General features: G+C 39.8%; 1 protein-coding gene across 1 annotated transcript in view; it reads left to right on the plus strand.

The window, feature by feature from the left end:
• Positions 1-17,637, plus strand: part of hcn2b (hyperpolarization activated cyclic nucleotide-gated potassium channel 2b) — a 75,414-nt gene extending 57,777 nt beyond the window's left edge. Inside the window, 4 exon segments of the mRNA XM_028588103.1 lie at positions 5,823-5,969; positions 6,853-7,093; positions 11,083-11,247; positions 16,414-17,637. Coding sequence (XP_028443904.1) covers positions 5,823-5,969; positions 6,853-7,093; positions 11,083-11,247; positions 16,414-17,387 — 1,527 coding nt within the window. The 3' untranslated portion in view covers positions 17,388-17,637.
• The last annotated feature ends 4,900 nt before the right edge of the window (positions 17,638-22,537 follow it).

Below are 22,537 nucleotides of genomic sequence, written 5' to 3' on the forward strand. Positions count from 1 at the left end.
TGTTCCTGAAAATAAGGACAAATGTGACTTTCTTCTACCAACGCTGCAATTCTTACATAAACCCAAGTTTTCCCACTGCTTTATATTATGGAGAGAAAATCCTCCTTTAGGGAAACAAAATGAATGATGTCCTACCGTGACAGCCAGTATGTGCTATATAAAGGACATTGTGATTTGCCGTGCACCCAAGCCACCACGAACAACTCTTCATTTTCTTCTCTAACCCATATGTCACCTGACAGTTTGAGTAATTTCCCATACATCCTATCCTATGCACGTGTCAATGACTGTTGCAAGCAAGGTCATTTTTAGCACCCCCACTGGTCCTCCTTACATGCTGTGTCCTTATAAATCAAAAGTGTGTGGTCAAAACTCACAGGCAGGGAGGTATCGGCACTCTACATGATTAAAAAAGTGGGCGTAGTATGTAAACACAAGATCTCTGTTATATCTACTGCACTGTTTCCACACCTCAGTTATTACATGACTAGGTTTCCAATGGCCATCTGGTGACTTAATGAGATACAGATGGGTGACAAATAAAAGGGAAATGAATGAATGAATAAAGTGTCTTTGTAAGGTGTTGAGCCATAACAAGCCTCCAGTGATTGTTGACATACAGTCTCTGTAAAATTGGATGTAAATATTTCTCCTACGTTTAGCATACGATTCACATCCTTACTCATCAAATTTCATTCACTGACCCCTTGTGCCCTGTGTGGAGGTATCTGTATTTGTTCTTACACTCCTTTATTCAGGTTTTTCCTTCCATTTGTCACCCATGTAAAATGTCAACTGAACTTGTGTGAAAATCTCCAAATTGTTTACTTTTCAGAGGTCATTTTGGAGTTCATCCAACTTATAATTGAAAGGATTTCATCAGCATTTTTGTCATATTCAGTTGTTTTTTTTCTTCGAACATGTTATTCTTCAGTTGAGGTTAAAACAGTGAAAACTGACAGCCAGGACAGCTCTAACTTCAAAGGTGGGAGGAAAAAGAATTATAACACCACTGATTAATATAGACGTTGTAAAACCACAGGTGAGCTTCAAACAGTGGCGGCTTTGCTTGACAGGGTGCAATCAATTTTCTTTTTCACTGGCAGTAAGTGGCACTGTTAAGTGTGATTTATGCTCCTGACGTGCACCTCTCAAAAAATGTAACTACAGGTTGTGGTGACTCGGCCGTGACCTGGCAGCGTTGCATTTCCCCCCGACTCATTTCCTGGTTCTCCTCCATAAACCACATGAAATCAAGGAGAGGGTTAACTTTTCCTGCAACATATTTCCCACCTTGGTCAGAAAACACAGGGGAGACACTTTGTTTCTGTCACTATGCCTCTAGAGTCGCTACTCGCTCCGAAGCTCATTGGCGTCACTTTCTCACTCGCTCTACCACACACTCTTGTTACATATTCTTGTTACAAAGAAACCATCTATTTTTTATAATAAATTACCTTTCATTTTAGATATACACGACTATGCGACTAGACATTCCACAAGAGGTAACTTTACCAAAAGCAAAGACTAATACTGTTAAACGCATGGTCATGTATAGAGCAATGCAAGAATAGAATGTGTTACCTGAACAAATAACACAAGAAAGCAGTAAAAGGAGATTTAAAAGTTTAGTTAAAACATATTTATTGTTTAAAGAAGTTGAGTAGACAAAGAAAAAACATTGTTTGAGGTTTTACAATATATGTATGTTCAATTGTGAGATATGTCCAGAGAGGATGAAAGACATGTTATAGTACGATAGTATGTGGATGTACCTGTCTTAAAAATGTGTTCAACCTAAAAGTAAAGAATGCCTGATGACTGCAGCGGTGGATCTTTTGGTGTGGTGTTGAACAGGGTTCTCCCTTGACCCTCTGCTTGAAATCTACTCATCCAATTGACAGTTTATCACACTGCTTAACACACACAAACACACACACACTTGGGAGATTGAAAGACCTTACGTAACATTTTAAAGCCGCTCCAACAACAGGGCCACGTGGATTTGTTGCACAGTATTGATCAATGTTTTGTAAACAGCTTTGGGTCCATGAAAGCTAATTCATAATTAAATTATTCCTGCTTGCATGTTTTCTTTTTCTTACCCAATGAGATTTTAGCTTTTTTTTGTGTACCAGTCGTTGCATCTTTCTGCATCTTTTTGGATATAACAGGAAGTGAACAGCTCTCCACTAGTTTCAGGGGTTATTTTGTTAGCCTATTGTTCTAAAATACAAGCCATTTTCTCCCTCAGGATGTTGTTGTGTGACACACAACAGCATCATGAGGTGTGTATTGTATAAGGGTGTATGTTTGGTTTACAGGAAGGTGGTGATGTGTAGAACTGGCATACAGTGCCCCATCTTCCCAGTATTTATTTATTTATTTGTTTATTTATTGAGGATCCCATTAGCTGAAAGTCTATCCAATCAGCTAGTCTCCCTGGGGTCCATTCTAAAAAAAATTACATTACAACAACAATATACACATTTCAATCATAACAAAATCGCATATACACATTTCATATCTATACATACATACACAAACACATACAGTACATATATACAATCTAGTTTCCATTCATAGTAGGACTAAATATTAATACAATATTAATATAATTACTTTAATAAAAACATAAAAATCTACATCAATACAAAACATCTAAGATTTCTTTTAAATGACTGCTTATTACAAAGCTGACGCACTTCAATAGGAATGTTATTCAAGATGACAATAGCTCTATACAGGACAGTTTTCATCATAAAATTAGTTTTTGGATAAGGGATTGTTATATGACCAGTATTTGCCTTTCTAGTGTTATGATTATGCACGGAGTTGCAATACACTAATTGATTAAACTGAGTAATCAGCATTTTCATTGTCAATGTGTTATATATCATAGTACCTAAAGTAACTGTTATTCTTTGGCGTAAAGTGAGCCATGAAAGAGTGGAATACATCTGATCTCTACTTGTTTTAATTGAGCAGCCCAGTACAAGTCTTGCTGCTTTATTTTGCGCGACCTGAATTTTAGTTAAGTCCTTTTTAGTTGCAGAGATCCACACCTCGGTGCAATATGACAAATGACATAATATGAATGACTCTGTTACTATTTTTAATGTTTCCTGATTTACATATCGACAACATTTTTTTGTTATTGCAATGCCACATCCTATTCTGTTAACAATCGTATTTATGTGTTCTGTCCATGAGAGACTACTATCTATAACCAAACCTAACAGTTTAGCCTTTTCTACTTGTTGTATTCTAGGTCCGGCTATTTGTAACTTTAATTCCGATCCTAGCATAAATTTTTGTTTTGATCCCATGATCATACTATTTGTTTTGGATATATTTAATGCTAATTTGTTTCCACTAACCCACTTATACACCGAATCTAATTCTCTAGACAGAACATGATTAATTTTATCACATGAATCTGAAGCATAGTAAACAGTTGAGTCATCTGCAAACATTTTCATTGATGCTTTTTTAACAGTTAAGGGCAAATCGTTAATAAAAACCGAAAACAAAAGAAGACCCAAGCAACTTCCTTGTGGTAAACCACAAACTAAATTTTTGCAATTAGATAAAGAACCATTATAAAAAACCCGCTAAGTTCTATATGAAAGATAACTTTTCATTAATGTAACAGCAGAGGGAGAAAATCCGTAGCTCTCTAATTTCTCAATTAAAATATGATGATCAATTACATCAAAAGCAGCACTGAAGTCCAACATAACCACACCAACTATTTCAGAATTATCCATACTTCTAAGCCATCCATCGGCCATTTGTGTAAGAGCTGTACTGGTCGAATGTGCCTTTCTACATGCGTGCTGAAACATAGTCATCAAATTATTATTATGGAAATAATTACAAATTTGTGTATGAATGATCTTTTCCAATATTTTACTGAGTGCAGGCAGAATACTTATAGGTCTACAGTTATGCCCATTATAAGGTAATCAATTGTCTTTTATTAATGGAATAATTTTTCCTTCCTTCCACAAAGATGGATAAATCCCACTCGCTATGCACTGATTAAATATATAACACAACAGAGCAGCAATATATTCAGCAGTTTTGTTCAATACTATGCTGTCTAAGTTGTCTGTGCCTGGACTACCATGTGTTGGAAGAAACTTTAACAGGGCCATAACTTCAGCAAATTGTACGTAATTAAAATTAAAGCTACACACTTTATCTGCCATGATTTCATTTTTGATCAATTCACAGTAATTAAATTCTTCTGTTCTAAATCCTTTTCTCAAATTACCAACTTTATGTATAAAATGATTATTAAAATAATCAGCAATGTCTTTAGAATCTGTTATAAAACCTCCGTCAGACTCTACAAAAGAAGGTGATGCATTTTTATTTCTCCCCATAATGTCATTTAGAATTTTTGCCATCATGCTTAACATTGTCAATTCTATTTTTGTAGTACTCTCTCTTTCTCCTTTTATTAATTTTAGTAACTTGGTTCCTTAATTTACAGTATATTAATCTGTCCTCCAATACTCTCGTTTTCACAGCCACTTGTTTAGCTTCATCTCTTTGCTTCAGCATATTTTTCAATGTTGAATAAATCCACCTCCCAGCATGTGATTTTATTTTCCTATTTTTCATCGGTGCATATTTATCAACAATATTCAAAAGTATACTCATGAAAGCATTTAAGGAATCTCCTAGGTTGTGTCCACCATACACATCTTTCCAGTCAACATTTGTTACCTCTCCCACAATCTTTTCGATAGCGGATACTTTATAAGTACTAAAAATGGCTTTAGCTTTAGGGACCTTAGCTATCTTATGAATACAATAAAACCCAAAGCCATTTGTGTAAAGGGGAATAATAGCAAATTGTATTCCCCAATTGACACAGTGCCATGCAATTCCATCTCACAGCAGAAGCTATACAGTAGATCCAGCGGCTGCCATTTTGGCAGGGAATCCAGGCATGAAATGTGTTATGGAGCTTCATAAAGATTTGAGAGAAGTGGACATTCAGGCTGCATTCGATGCAGATAAACACAACACTGGTGAGCAGTGATGGTATGAATCACTTGGGTGAGCATACATGATGCGATGCAGCCAACCTCCATTTCCAGCTCTTTTTTTTTTTTTTTTTTCTTGCCACGTAGTTACATATTTTTACAATTCCAACATAAATAACAAATATCTTCCTTCCTCAGAATAGTAACCCAAGTACACAAATGCCACAATTTAAATATTTACCTGTTCTTTTTTTCTCATCTTCACAGATCATGGAAGACTTGTTTTATATATGTCTCTCATTAAAACACAGAATAATACGATAGATATACTGTATATTTCCCTTTGGAAATCCTGATTAATATTTCCTGTACTGTAGACTTGTCCCTTCAAAGTAAAGCTTTTAGTTCACCAAAGTACAGAGAGAGTTGAGATGTATGATAGCAGCAATATGCGTCATCTTCTTTAAACACAGTAGAGCGTATAAAAACCTCAAGGGCTTCACGGTGCTGCCATGTTTCCTTAACAGCTTCATCACCGTTTTCCTCCCATAGCTATGAGGAATAAATGGGTCACAGAATCTTCACGTTAGCAGAGCTGTACATCTCAATCACTGCACACATGAACAGCTGATGAAGAGGTGGACAAAAGTCTGTTTAAATATAAATGAGAAATGTCTGGTGTCCTCACAGCTGCTGATCGGACCCAACTCCTCAAGCCTCATCCTGTCACAATTAACAGTAGAGTTGCTGAGTCCTGTTTTCATCGATTTATGCTTCTGTTTCTCCTGACCGCTGTCTGTCACGCCTCTCTCCATCCTCTAGTATAAACAAGTGGAGCAGTACATGTCGTTCCACAAACTACCGGCCGACTTCCGACAGAAAATCCATGACTACTACGAGCACAGATACCAGGGCAAGATGTTTGACGAAGAGAGCATCCTGGAGGAGCTTAATGAGCCTCTGCGCGAGGTATGAAAACACCCAAGCATCCACTATAATATGCTCACTCCCCCACAGACACACACACACACATACACACACTTCTCCACTCCCCACAGAGTAAGTGGACTGGAATAAATTCATTATAATGCTCAGCGATGGTCTCAAAGAAAAACGTAACCAAGTTGTCAGAAATGCCATTTCCAGCCTTCTGTATTGATTTACTTATTAACCATCAATGAAGTCACCTTAAGCGCTTACCAGATCGCACTGAAAAGTAACAGATGGGTTTACAGTGATTTCCACATTGACTTTATGTTCCCATACACCTAAGAGTTGATTTTTCCTGCTGCCAGTGAACACTGTTCACGGCAGTTTACAGTAAATACGGTCCTCTTGCTTCAATGGCAGCTTAAGTACAGTTCAGGTAACAGAAAATTAAGAGAAAAATAGGCGAATACTTAAATGAACTGTGCCAGGACCCCTTAAGGTAATTACAAAAAATGGTTAAACATGTACATGAGTGTTTTATTATCTAATCACCTAACCCTTTTAAAAATAATAAACAGTCATTTCCTTTTTTCAGATACATAAATGAAAATAATGAACTCTAACCATCATGTTTTTACCCTCAAATAATCATGAAATTAATAGTTTTACAAGTTGTTCTTCCTGAAATGCCAAATTTAGAGCGCCCCCACAACAAATCAAGCTAAATCTTATAACCGTTTTTCCACAATTGATTGTTCCTTCTGATTATTAATGCAGTGTAACTTTTTTTTCAGCAGTGGTGCACTGCTGCGTGGAGTACGAACTTATGTAACTTATGTTAACCTATTTACATGCATGCCCATACATCTTACGACATCCAATGCAACATTAAGATCTACCGATGTTTCCTGTTCAAATTTAGGAAATCGTCAACTTCAACTGCCGTAAGCTGGTGGCCTCCATGCCGCTGTTCGCCAACGCTGATCCCAACTTTGTGACAGCCATGCTGACCAAACTGAGGTTTGAAGTCTTCCAGCCTGTAGACTACATCATCAGAGAGGGAACCATCGGCAAGAAGATGTACTTCATCCAGCACGGGGTGGTCAGCGTCCTGACCAAAGGAAGCATCGGCATGAAGCTGATGGACGGCTCCTATTTTGGAGGTATGTCACCTTAGGATCATTATTTTATGTTATTTTATTCTGTTCTGTTGTCATATTCTACTATTTTCCATTCTGTTCTGCTCTGTTCTATTCTATTGTAGGACCTGATCAGAACAGAGAAGAAAAAAGTAGAATAGAAAAATGATCGAAACCGAACAGAATAGAATAAGAGGATAGAACAGAAATTCTATTCTGTGCTTCCACAAATGTTATATACACTTTGAGTCCACTACAGTTTTATCCCAGATGCACGAAGCAACAGGCAGATAGAAACAAAATAGAATAGAATAGATAGAAACAGCACCCTGACTGTTTATGTTTGAATTCTTTGCAGTCTTGCCTCATAGCCACTTCTGTCCCACTTTCTCAGCCTGTTGTTCCTCTGTGGCTGTTTGGAAACATGCGGTGCCTGTGTTGCTATCGCCATCCATAAACCCACACAGGCGTGCGCAAAACACACTTCCACACTTTTTTGAAGTCTCATGGGTTGATGGTTGGGGCTGCAGTTTTTAACATCTGGTGCCTTCTGCAGCAGACCAGAGTTCACAGGCAGTAATGTTGATGTGCCAGCTGCCCAGGGCGCTGTTGTAGGGGCACAGGCACATTGGCATACAAACCTGCACATACACATACACACATCCAAATAATAACCAGTTAATTATCACAGCATAACCATGATGACGGGCCATTTGTAATGTCAAGCATACATTTTTCAGAGCCTTCCCTGCCGGCAGTGAGGAAGTCAAAGGTCTGTCATAAACAAAACTAGCAGTGGGCTTGGACTGGAGGGACAACCACCGCAGTGTGGTGCAGTGCAGTATGTGTTTTTGGTAAAATCTCTAAATTAGTAATTAGCAGTAAGTAGAAGGTGAAGTGTATATGACACATGCCTTTACTGTGGGAGACCTGGGTTTGATTCCCACTGCGATACAGCAACCAATGTGTCCCTGAGCAAGACGCTTCACCCCTAGTTGCTCCAGAAGCATGCGACCTCTGACATATAGTATATATAGCAATTGTAAGTCGCTTCGGATAAAAGCGTCAGCTAAATGACATGTAATGTAAAGTCTCGCATTGGCAGACTTATCTTCACATCGCTGTGGAGTAAGGTCTGGCCCGTCCACAGCTACATTCTAGAGTAAAAGAAAAGCTTAAGTTGTTTGCATTTCTTTAAACCAATCACAATCCTTTTGGCGCTTAGCTATGGACGCAGAGTCAGTGGCTCTGCAAAATGATCTCAGGAAGGAACTGGTTTTTGGTGAAACATTTGCACCCCGCAAAAGAAACCCCCACATACAATATTAATTGAAGTTAACTGTTCACACAATACAGTAACGTCAGCTATTTACATCAGCTTGATACATGGTTAAACGTATTTTGCTCTGCAGTGTATCGCCATGTGTACTGCTTCCATAGCAATCTGCACCAATCGGTCCAAAAACGTCCCAGTTAGATAGTAAATGCAAAAAACATATTCTTTGAAAATCTTTACAATCATTCCCAGAAAGAACTAAGCAGGCCTGCCTTATGGCACGATTCAATATTTCAATTTTTAGCGTGTAACTTGCTTACTCGAAGTTTGTTATTGGAAACTAATTCAATTAGGAGAGACTTTGTTGAAGATATGCAAGATGTATTTGTAAGTTACATTTGCCAAATATGAATTGTACATAGTCGTTGGAGATTAGACTCCATCGTATAAAATGTAGATATATTTTAAAGGGTTTAGGAAAACCCGAACATATCCCTGATGGAGTCTAGACACTGGTGGTGGTGGTGAAAGGGGCATGAAGACCAGAACTAAGGAGTCGAAGGGAGCGGATAGCTGGAAGAAAACCGAGAGTGCCGGGTGAAGATGCCTGGAGGTGGAAGGGGAGGAGGAGGAGGGTCGCACTCTTGCCTGAAATGACAACTGACAGCCGCAGAAGAGATAACAGATTTAAAACATGGATGTCATGCTGTGATTGGCTTGTGTAATACAAGGCCGAATCTGATTGGTTTAACTGAAAAACGACTCTCTCGAAAACAGCTGATTAGTTTAGAAGAAAAGTGATAAAGTTATTGAAGTCTCCCTGAAAGAATTTATGCTGAGCTATGTTTGTGTTACTGCTGTTGTGACTGGTCTGAACTGCTAATATGTTGCCTCAAAGTCACTTTTGTTTCTTGTTATTAAAATCATTTATAGTGATACAGACGGAGGGGCTTATGTAGTTAACTGATTATTGATGAACTGGCATACATTTTCAGAAAAGAAGAGAAACAGGAGAAGGAGTTTCCCTTTGAACATAGTATATGTTAACTGTAATAAGATCATTTTGGACACTGTATTGTCTACTAGTGGGAACAGGAAACAGTGTATCCCAGGCTATAGGAAAAGGTTAAGGTAGTCTTGATCCCAAATAGTGCTGCTAAAAATCCCTTCTTATTTTTTCTTTGTATATGAGAGTTGCCCTATCCACAAGATACAAATGGTTACCCCAATGGTTTGAATGGATTTTTAATGCAGCCCCGGTGGTTTCATTAGGATATTATTCTCTCCCAGCATCATGGCCCACTAATTATACTCGGCTAGCAATATGTAAATGGATGTGTTATGTATAAACCAGGAAGAGCCCAAGTGACCAATTTTTTTGGGGGATTCTGAAGAGAGTCTTTCCACAACTCTTACAAAACTGGAGCATCTACAATGCTTAAAAACCTATTAACCTTCATTTCTCAAACATGACTGGACAAAACCTATGTAAGAAAGAAAGCCCAGAAACTTGCTACTAAAGTGTGTGATGTCACTGACGTGTAGCTAATTTTACTAAGCCGTCAAGTCACGCTATGAGTACATGTCATATTTCTGTCCAAAGGGCTTCATACATTACATCCTATAGCTTTTACTTCCATTACAGCAGCTGACCTTGGGGAGCATCGCCACCAACCTACAGTAAGCAGTAAAGCATCTATCTGCGTAGGCTATTAATAATTCATCTGAACAGCAACTATAAATCCTTTATCAGATCATGAAGGATGATCAGAACATGGTCCCCACTTAAGGTCACACTTAAATAAGATCTGAATAAAAAAGCTGCTGTCTCCCGATTCCTACACAGTGAATGTATGTGGGTGTATGTTAATGTACTATATCTGTTTATATGAGAATGTCTGGCAGCAGTGTGTCCTATATCCTATCATTATGGCCAAATCTTATTAATATGTACTGTAACATTAACTTTTTCCACTTTCTGATCACGATAGAGACAACAAGATTAATACCACTCTCATGATGTTTTTATGGCAAATATGAAACTAGAGCCAGCAGATGGTTAGCTTAGATTAGCATTAAGACTGGAACTTTGCTTTTTAATGACAAGTGAGGTTTGTGTGTGTCTGCAATATTCCTTGAAACCCTCCTGGCTTGTTTGCTTTGTGCAGCCCCCCGTTTGCAGCTGGAGACACCACAGTCCTGAACAGACAGTCACAGCACCCCCATGCATGTACTTAATGGAATCTTCTCGCGTTTCTTTATCTTTCTCCCTTTTTTTCCACAGAGAGTCAGAGGATGTTGACCTTTTCAGATGGCGAAAAAGGAGGGCATATGGTTGTCAAGACAACAGTCAGCCGCAGCCTATAGAAGAAGAAAGCTAGAGAGATAACGATACTAGGGGAAAGGAAGGGGAACAACTCAAGTGTAATGAAGCTTAGCTGGGCATCTCCAAATATAGAGTGGGCTTCCTTCACACAGCTGTCAGAGCTGTGCCACTGCTGGGGAAAATACTGTCAGTGGGTCATACTGGCTACGACCCCTGCATGCATAAACCACTTTCATTCTGAACACACACATTTCAAAGCCTAGGGTTTTAAGATGTCAATTCCAGACCTCTCCTTATTTCTAGTATATCTGTTCTTTTCTCTGTCACTGCCTGATGCCTTGAAATCTGTCAGTCTGCCTGCCATTTTGTGATCTAACCATCTCTTGTCTGCTCTCTCTTTCACCTCTCCAGAGATCTGCCTACTGACCCGTGGCAGACGGACGGCCAGTGTGCGATCAGACACCTACTGTCGCCTGTACTCTCTCTCTGTGGACAACTTTAATGAGGTGCTGGAGGAGTATCCCATGATGAGGAGGGCCTTTGAGACGGTAGCCATCGACAGATTGGACAGGATAGGTAAGACTGCTCCAGTAAAGCAAACTTTAGTTGATATTGTTTAACAACAAATTACCTTATAGCATGATTGCTATAATGATTGATGTGTAAAGGTGTTCAAATGCATCTTTCCATCCAGACCTAATTTATGAAATGTGTCTTGAGAGATTCAGTCACGGGTAATTAGCATCACGGCTTACTGATAAAAGCCACAAGTATTGTGACTTCATAAGCATATGAGTCATTCACTAGATGAAATGAAGCATAAGGAAAATGTATTCATTCATTAATGTGATGTCTTTGTCACATCTGACAGCTGTGACGCGCTGTGTGAGTGATCCTTACAGGTATGATGTGTGCGCTAAAGGAAAGGAGCCTATGGTGAAAATGTATTCATGGCAGTGAATCATTTATCATGTAGTTTCCTGAGAGTAGATCTGTCATGGCAATTAAATGCTTCCGGTTGATACCAGCCATTTTGAAAACAGTTACTTAACTTAACATGTGTGACACAAACCGCTAAGCAAGATCACTGTTTCCTACCTTTATACTCTCTCTGGATGAAGTTACTGAGTTGTTAACACGATTGCTCAGCTGTGGCTTTGTCTGAACATTGAGTTCAGAAACACACACACACACACACACACACACACACACACAAACATGCACCGAGACATGCTTTGTCTTAGCGAAACCTTGGGAACCCCTTTTAAACTAGTAAACACAACCATGTTTTTTTTACTTTACAATGCAAACAACCTCCCCCTTCCATAGCGCCCCCCCCCAAGGCCAGCAGTGCTACTGATGTCACACCACATCCCCCTGTCACATGACCACACTTCACATGTTTACAAAAGCACTGCATCCACCACCTGCCAGCTGTTGCCATAGCAGCCAGATTCCACACATGAGCAGCCTTCAGTCAACCAGCTCACATATTTGGGCGGGGGGGACTGACATGTCTGCTTCAGAACCAAATATTCCCACTGGGCTCCATGTGCACTTGATTAATTTCAATCACTAATCACTAGTGTGCTTTTGTTTGGCTTTGTCAACGGTGTTTATCAGAAAAAAAACATCTGGATCAAACACACGGAGGGCTATCACAAGCCATGTTAAAAATATGAAATGTAAATACAGACTTGCAAGTAATGACACAAGATTTATTGTTGGAAGCATCTTCGTGAGGTCCTTATTTTAAAAGCCAGTGAAATCCAATGCTTCAGTGCTTATTTAAGATCAGTTCAGCCTGACAGACCATAATTACTCACATTTTTGATGGAATCAGGCTTGCTCTACCAGCCAGTGGCTGGTCATCCATTTTCGTTAAAACAGTCTCTGACCTGTGAGCCATTCCTACATAGAGAGGAGCTAATCCCTTGTCTGTTGTCTTTATTTCCTTAATACATTTAAACACAGTGACACATAAGATCAGCAGAAGAGACTGCATGTATAGCAGTTATTTAAGGGGGGTGGAGGTGTTACTTAATAATGGTTTGGCTGATGTGTGAGTTCTGCAGTGCCATCAGCATGTTATTGTCCCTAGGTGCCACCTATAGCATAGTTTTACCATCCATACAGCTCCAAGATGTCTAAGGCAGACACTTTTGCTGTTTCTCGCTTCCTCAGGAGGAAGTGTACTAAGAACAGTCCCCGCCGTATCTAAGAGGAAGACCTAATTGCTCCTTGAGTAAAGAACTCTTTAAATGTTACGATCAGGTTACAGCACAGCAAATGGGGATTCCTCTGCCTCCTCCCTCCAGACCCGAGAGGGTGTGTTTTCGGCCCACAGTTGGAATCCATGCAAAATGCCAGTTTGGAACTGCCTCCTCCCGTGACTTCTCCTTCTGGCTAGGCGGCTGACTGTGTTAGTAACAAGTTCACCAGCCTTTTTGACTTCTTTGTTACATGGGTATCAATCAGGCTGTTGTGCCGACTAACAACCTAGCTTTCTAGCCAGCACTCTAGACCTCCCGCTGCATCGGGGGAACCAAGCTGACTGCCAGTGACAGTACTGCAGAAGAGCTATATGCTAGGGCTGGATGATTAATCGAAAAAATAATCGAAACCGAAATTCAGAGCCTATAACCGATATTTTGGTCTTTTAATCCTATTAATATTTCCGCGGCCGCCCACTGTGTGTTAATGTACTTTCCCCTTAAAACATATTACGGCCTCTGCGTGTGTAGTCACGTGACTCCGCCCCGTCCAGTCCGCGACATTGAAGCAACATGGAGGAGAACTCAAACACTGAGTCAACTCAGCAACAGGAGCCGGAGCCGCTTGTACCAAAAAAACACGCAGTGTCCGTCGTTTGGACACATTTTGGTTTCAATAAAGACGACACCGAACAAACTCAAGTCAAATGCAAACACTGCAGAAAAACTGTTACGGCGACCAAAGGTAATACGAGCAATCTATTTCAACACCTGGAGCGCAATCACATTACCGAATATGAACAGTGCATGGCTCAAAAAAGAGAGAGGCTGACAATCGCCCAGCAACAAGTGCCTCCACAAAGCAGGTGTCAATAACACACGCATTTACAAATGCTACACAATATGAAAAGGATTCAAGAAAATGGAGAGAAATAACTGACGCCATTAGTTACTACATCGCGAAGGACATGGCTCCCATAGCTACGGTGGAGCACAGTGGGTTTAAACAACTCGTTAAAACACTCGACAGAAGATACACTGTGCCATTGCGACACAATTTTTCCCAAACTGCGCTGCCCAATATGTACCAAACATGTCGTAAAAAAATAGCTGCTGAACTTAAGTCTGTTAAGCCCTTTGCAGCCACATCTGATCTGTGGTCAAGTAGGACGATGGACACATATTTGAGCCTTACATTGCACTACATTGACGATGAATGGAAGCTGCGCAACAGGTGCCTTGAGACAACATATTTTCCAGTCGATCACACGTCAGAGATTAACTTTTTTTTTACATTAAAACTTAAATGACTTTTTTTATAAGACGTTTTTATTTCATTGTAAAACCTACTGTTGTAGATTTCAGTTCAGTTGTTTGAAATATTTAATAAATAAGCATTAATTGTTATCTGTGCGTTGCTATCTTATTTTAGAATCACAAAGATAGGATTATGCACTTGTTGCCTACTGACCGATAGAGAGAGAGAGAAAATTACCGGTGTCCCTAAATAACCTTTACCCTTCCAAGGGACATGATGTCATACCCATTACAAAAGGAAAAATATTTTCTTCTCCTACTTAATTATCTGAACCTAAGTGTATCTATGGAACACAGAGAGGCGCCCGACCAGGTTTAACTGTCTCCTTTTCCATCTAACTGATTTAAAGAAACAGCTGACATATTGAAGGTGCGTTTGCCTCAACTTTCCATTTGTTACCTTTTGGTACATGTCAAAGCAAGTGATTCACTAGTGAGAAAGTATTGTTCCCCAAATAGGCTCCTTCTCTCTTTTGATCAACAAGAGAGATGTCTCTGTTCACATCCTCCGTCACCCTTCCCGGTCATTACATCGGAGAAGAGGAACTTGTGCATTCCACTCTCAGCAGGTTTCACACACAGCGGTCTCTAACAACACACTCATCTGATTTACCTGACAGTGGTGAGAACCCAGGGGGTTTGAACTCCACTACTTTGTGACGCACGCACTGCTTTCTTTCTCAGAAACAGCCCGTGATGAGCCATGTGAGATCAGATGTGATGATTCTGTTACACACTTTCCTGCTGTGACTCTCTATCTAGCATTAGTCCGCTTGGCTAGAGCCGTGCAGTCTGCTTTTCCCACAAAGTGGGATTCTACAATTCAGCCACCAGTCAATATTTACCTGCATGAAGGCAAATTCTACAGAGGTCCTCCTCTAACCTATCAAAGAGTGAGAAGGAAACTTAAATGTGCTGCTCTTCCAAGAGGCTTCATCAGTGTTACTTACTGGTGAGAGATCACAAGCATTTGAATATCATTCACACAACTTGTCACTCTCCCATGCGAGTTGTGAAGGTGGCGTGGCCTTCATGTCCGTCATCAGTGTCACTTGAATCAAGGTGTCAACTGGCATGAAAATGCCTGGTAGGGGGAGTCCCGATGCCATCCCGATGACAGCTGAGTCTTGATCAGAAGAGGTTGTCTTTTGGCATTGTGTTTATCTTTTTATTGGTGGTTGTGTCTTCCCTTCCTTGTCCATTCTTCAAATTCATTTGGGGATTTTGATGTACATAGACAACTTTCTGATTCTTTCCACCTCGATGCTGCTGCTAATGTGATACATCACGTGCCTTGGTTTTTCCATCATCTACAAAAAAAATGCAAACTACTGTGAAATCAACACATACAGGAACTGCTTAAGCATGTGTTTTATTGTCGCCACTATCATGGATGACATGATAATGTCTCTGTTCGCCTTGCGTCACCTCCAATACACTAACACACAACTAGGAAGCGCCACTCATTACACCCAAGTATTCAAGCTGTGAGCTTCTGCTCCTTCGTAGGGCATGCCACCATCTAATTCAGAAGATGGTGCAACTGTTGTCTCTGGTGCTGCTAAGCAAAAGTGAGGCCTGCAATATGGCTTAACCCACACTCATAGAGCTGGAGTTACCAGGTATTTAGATAACTATTATGTTTTACTCCTGGAGATGCATGCAGAACACCAGCCAAGTGCAAGTAAACACCCACAGACACCATCACCATCTAATCACATACAGTTAGTACATGCATAGACATAGAGGCACAAATAAACAATTGCTTTGGCAACAGACATGCTCTATCTCACACTGTCAGCACTGAGGTGACTCGGCAAAAACCCTGACTGGCAAAAACACTTTCTCTATATCCTCAGGAAAGGGAATCAGTGCAAAATATAAGATGCTCTCTAGTTCTCTCTCTATCTGCGTGTATGTGTGTGTGTGTGTGTGTGTGTGTGTGTGTGTGTGTGTGTGTGTGTGTGTGTGTGTGTGTTTTTCCGTGATGGGTTTTGTGCGTGGAGAAAATGGCAGATAGTTCTATATAAAGGCTACTATACAGGCTATCCACCGTGGCCAGGAATAAAACAATTGATAAAGGTAAACAGTGAAGCTGTTATTTCTGTCTAGTAAAAACTGACTGCTTGTACAACTAAGGCTGTTTTTCTTTTAGCAACCAATAGTGTCTACTTCAGCAACAATGCTACTTTCTGTCTCCTTGTCATTGCAGGCAAGAAGAACTCAGTCCTGATGCACAAAGTTCAGCATGATCTGAACTCGGGTGTTTTCAACAACCGGGAGAACGAGATGATCCAGGAGATAGTTAAATATGATCGGGAAATGGTTCAACAGGTCAATGTACCACGTTCGCGGGCCATGTCCATGACACCTCCTCTATACAGTGACGGAGTCTTTAATCCTCCAGGTTCCTCCACCCATCCCCAGAATTCCGCAATTGCCACTCTGCAGCAGGCAGTAGCCATGAACTTTTGTGCCCCCATGCAAGGGAACTTGTTGGGAGTAGGGAACCTGCAGTCTCCCAAGATGGTAAGGAGATTCCAGGTGATGGAAAGTGTGCCCAGCCCTGTTTCAGCTTCTCCACTGCAGTCTCAGTTCATTGCTTCTGGTGCCTTTGCTCCCATCCAGTCCAGCCCCCCAGTCCAGAGCCCGCTGACACTTGGAGGACGATCATTCCAGTATGGATCCAGTGCCCTGGCTGGTCCCACCTCAGGCTCCCAGCTTTCTCTAGCCCAGCAGCACATAGCCAGCCCCGCACACCGGCCCGGCACATATAAGAGTACTCATTCCTTGCAATTGGGTAGTTTGAGCCAAGACGCCAGGGCACTGTCAGCCTCTCAGCCCTCACTGCCTCATGAGGGGGGGCAAACAAGTGCCCCTAGTCCCCCCCAGTCTACAAGAGTCTCCTCTACTTCCATTGGACCCCCTCAGACCCCATCAGGTCACACAGGCATCCGGAGCGCTATACCACCTAAGGTGGTACTGCCCCACCAGATGTCTGTGGGGGCCTTCCCTGTAGCATCCCTGCCTGGTTCTGTGCAGAGTTTTGGGGCTGGTGCAGGGATGGCAGTTGGGGGTGCAGGAACAGGTCTGGGGGACTCGGGACGACCCAAGAAGGACTCTATAGTGAGCCTTCCTGAAACAGACCACATCAGAGTCAGATCCAGGCTATCATCAAACTTGTGATCTTAATTTAACTCTTCTGGGGGAGTGACTCAATGAGAGACTTGACTGCAGGAACACTGGGGATTTCAGCTTATCTTCGACAGGTCCTTTTCTCTCTCTATTTTAGTTTGACTATCCGAATGTATGAGTGTTGATTGGCAGCAGGGAGAATCTGAGAGAAGACTGTTCGAACATAAATTCTGTATGGTGGTTTTTGAATCTGCAGCATTGAGAAGTTTCTACTCGCAGACATAGTAGTTGCACAGTAGTGGTAAAGTAGCATCTTCCCATCTCCATCTCCTTTATTTACTTTATTTTACAACATAGTCACGGGTATATCTGCTTCACTATCCTCTCATTCACCTCATTTAATGCAAACTTTGGATCCGATGGGACTAAAGGAAAATCAGGGACCTTCTTCAGATATCAGAAGTTGGCACTTTAATGGGTTTATACTGTATATCTACCACATTTTGTCAGTAAGCTGGCTGTAGAAAATGATCTTCTCACAAAGGCATAATTGTGGTTTTCCTAAAAAGTTCGAACATTAAAATTGTTTTTTTGTGATTCCTAAGTATTCCTAGACCTATATAGATAATATGTAATAATGACATTAATTTCAATATTTTTAGCATATTTTTCCCCAGAATATTGATATGACAGGATGAATGAATATACAAGTCAAAAGAAAGCATTTTCTGAATCTAGTTGGCCCCTTTTGTAAGTCTTCCCTGCCTATGATAGTCCCCACCCATAAATATGTGACCCCCTGGGATGTTCAGATCACAGACAATTAATATCCTTTATACCAAAATTACAGCTTTGGGACAAATTGTCTAGTTCCAGCCTCTATAGAGTTTTTTTGGGCTTTTTCTGTAGCTCATTGTTTTGGCTTTAAAGCCAACAAATTTTCTGTACAGTTCAGTCTTATCACTCAACCCTATTTCCAGTAGCAAAATGCAGCAGTTTTCAGCAGAAACGCTCCCTTAAACCCATTATGTGTGACCTGCACATTTAGCAAACTAAAGAACCAGATATCTTTCTCAGGAGTTGGTGAACCAGATCTAAAAGGCGTGTAAATAAATAGAGATAGGTGGCCAAAAATATGACTCCAGTGGGACTATTATAATGTTGCTTGTTTGTGCTGGATATGTAAGTATCCGATTGTTTGCTAACATGTCTGCCATAACAACTTGATAAAGTAATAATATGTCAGGGCTGTCAGCTTGTTTTGCCGTTTATGTTCCCCCAAGTGGCCAAAAATGTATTAATGTAGCATTAAGATTCATAAATTAACAAGATCCAATCAAAATGCACCTGACTAAAAGACTCTTCTTCCTAACAGCAGATTTCATATCTGAAGTAATGGGTTTATGTGAGTAGTAACATCCCACACTATTGTATCTTAGAAATAATAATTCACTGCCAGTTAATTACACAGAATTTTATACGACTCAAAATGTACATCCATTAAAACTCACATAATCAAAATATAAATTCATTCTTTTCTAACCATGAATCTCACATTTTTTGTAGCAGTTTGGGCAATGTCACTATGCCAAAGTCATTTCATGAAACTCCTGCAAAACTCAACCTTACTGTAAATGATCGACATCCAAGGACAGTGCAGATACTTTGCAGGATGTATTTTGCAGTGTGGCTCTCTCATTAATGCCTCAATAAGGACTGCTACTGATTTGTGACCAAACGCATTAGAAAGGGAACCTTTTCTCCTGGACCTTACATTTTTTTTCACCTCATCTGACTAATGCCTGAACCATTACTGGGTAATGAGAGTGGAAATTGGAATCCCTCGGGTCTGTTTTGGACTGTTATTATTCTCCTCTTATTGGATTTTATTATTCAGAGCCAATAATAAGTTCTTCTTCTATGATCGTTTTGCATTTTCATTTAGTTTCAGTTCCTGCGTTGTTATCCACCTTCAGAGTCATCAGTGGGAAAAAAAAGTTGAAGGTTTGTAAGTATTTTTAAACAGTGTTTTTGAGGTTGTTGTGTTCTTGTTTTATGCCCAAATTATGCCCTGTGGAACCTATTTGGATGCTCGAAAAAATTATTAATACAGAGGCTCGTTATGAGAATAGTGTTTAACTGAACTTCACATTGTGTCCTGGAGGCACTGTCTTAGGACAGGGAATGCATTTAGTGACTAAATATGTTGATGGACTGTTTTATACTTCATTAGAATGCACACAGTAGAGGAATGTAGGCGGCAGATATTAGTAACTCTAATGATCCCAAACAACTACACAATTTAAATAAAAGCTGAAGAATGATCAGAGTGAAACCAAATTTACTTTTTTGTATGCTGTTTCAAAATGTTAAGCTATGAACGACGTGTCAAAGACTGAATCATTCACACTAACTAAACGTGCTAATCAGAGAATACTACACTTAACCCATTCAGTCATATTAACAGCAATAACGGTTTAAAAATGAGTAAGTGGCCACTCTATGCAGATGAGGTTCTGTTGTGTCATTAAGGTGTTGATGGAGATGCAATATTTCACCTTTTGGATTCATTTCCCAAACTTGACTGAGAATTGGCTTAAAGTCTGTGTTTGGGAGAACTTGAACTGATATTTAGTTTTCAATCTGCGCTCTTTAGTGACAATAACGTGATTGACGTGGTTGTTATTTCTATGTGTACACATCATTATGTAAACCAGACTATTTATTTATTTAGCCTAGTTCACTGTAACTGTAGACATAAAGAAAAATGTTTGAAAATGAAATATCTTTTTAATCTTTGACAAAATGCATATTATCATCTGGTATGAACCCATATAGTTAGAACATATCTGTTTGCATTACAGAAGACGTATAACTTTTTCTTCTACAGTCGCTCACAGCGCTACCCAGTTTGTATATAATCCTGTGCCAGCTGCTGTGAGGCCTGCATGGTTTCTTCTATTGTGTATGTTTCATTTGTTTATTCATTTTTCCACATTTCCATTCTCCACACTCCATTTGCAAATCTTGGTCCTTTGACCAATGCTGCTTTTTGATTTGTTTTTTACCTTCTATGTCATTACTATTACCTCTGACATCTAATTAGCATGTTGCCCAGAACTCTGTAAATGCACTTTTCCCTCTTTTGGCAACTTTACAAACATATTTAGTGTTAGTAAATGTTACAACAACACAGCTGTTCAACTTTTTCAGGATGATGTCTGTACCACACACACACACACACACACACACACACACACACACACACACACGTGGCAACATCTACAGAAGCTTTTGTGTTTGCCAAGTTTTGCGCTATCAAAATGTTTTTTTTTTTAAATACTTTCTTCATAGTTCCTAATTTTCCCTGTTTACAATGCTACACCTTATTCACAGTTAAAACTATTTACCATTCCAATGTGTCTTTTGGCTTTATCAATGACAGTAAAGCGTGGAGATTCCGAGTGGTTAAAATGTTTACCTACAAGGGCTGTTTATTTGGATTAAGTGATGATGTGATTTTGTGTCTCTAACTTTGTCACCTAACCCACTTATTCACGCTAATGAGTTCAGATTAGTTCTCTCTTATTGGACGATAACGACTACAGCAACACTGAAAAATATGTAACACTTTTTTTTATACTGGTTGTTTCTGTATTTACCAAGATACAATACGATTCAATATCAAAGCCTTCTGTATTCATTTGTTATTTCCTTTACATCCCTGACTTTTGTTGGCTTAACACTTTCTTGCTTTCTTTCTCATGTCCTAGACCTGTTAGTGACACTCAATAATACAGTGACTTAGGACTAAACCAACACCAACACCAATACCAAAACCAATCCTAAACACTACAGACTAATGTAGGCTGGATCATGTATACTGAGATCTTCACCAGTAACCATGAATTTCCCTTGAATCAAACAGGCCACCCGAGGCAGTCGCTGTCTGGGAAATCAGACTCTAACAGTGCAGTACAAGCGTTTCTGTCAGAGACCTGATTTTCAGATTTTCTTATTTACTGAGCCACTCTACAGTTGTCACATCCCATAACATGTACTGTGCATACCTAGTGCCTAGCAGATACTGTAGTCTCCACATACATGTACTATATTCTTTGTGTGTGGTTGTAATGAAAATGCAAGCTCCTCAATACCAACATCACTGTCAATTACATCCCACTGCAGTAAATGTAAAAAGGGAAATAAATTGTATTTGAATACAGATTGATTCCACTGCTTCATGTTTAGACAAATAATCTTGGGTTAGCATATTGGAAAAGCACAAACAGGTTATGATAATTTTGCATATTCTTAATAGAAACAAGCATCTTAATGCAATAAAGGCACATGATGATGAATGTCTCTGCTTTCTGTTAGTCATGATATTATGGCCTGTGAATCTTTGTTATTGATTGTTTTCATTTAATATCATCTGATTATCTGCCTGGTTATCAATAGAAAAATACCCTTCAAACTCAGTAAAAGATTGCAATATTTAGTGTGGAATAGTGGATTCATATGGTTTTTGAATGCTGTCATTATACAATGTTCCATTTTTTAAAGCCTTCTTATGTGCAATTGTAAATATAGTTTTGCGACAAGACAAGCTCAAACTTGCAACTGCTTGAAATGTGCCGGTCTGAAGCGTTATGAAACCTGTCAGTTTACAACATTCTATTTCTCTGATTCACTGCCTTGTTCAAACTCTCTAGCTCGCTCAACCTATTGACCCTCACTGCTCTCTCGCGGCCATTGGCTGCCTCCATCCAAAACTGTTGCCATTTCAGCCAGTTGAAAGACTTGGCCAGCTGACTTCAGGTGACTGTCTATTGAAACAGGTGATACCTTCCGGGCCCTTAAACCTGCATTCTATCTAATTTCCAGCAGGGGGCGACTCCACTGATTCCAAAAATAAGTCCTTTTCTATAGAAGTCTATGGGGAAAATTACCCTAATTCTCACTTGATTTATTAACTCAATAAACAGTTTCCTAACGAGTTTATGGTCTTAATTGCTAGTTTCAGTCTTCTTCAATACAGCATGATGTTCATTTTGTAAATTATAGTGCTATCTATTTTTAAATTGACAATAAAGGAGGGGGTGCTTTAGGTGCGTGACAAAACGCAGAGCTGTCAATCAATGACAGAGGCTTAGCAAAGTGTATCTATGGCCCTGTGTACACTAAAATAGCCGTTAACT

This window comes from Perca flavescens, chromosome 9, assembly GCF_004354835.1.
Source record: "Perca flavescens isolate YP-PL-M2 chromosome 9, PFLA_1.0, whole genome shotgun sequence".
Classification (NCBI taxonomy): domain Eukaryota; kingdom Metazoa; phylum Chordata; class Actinopteri; order Perciformes; family Percidae; genus Perca; species Perca flavescens.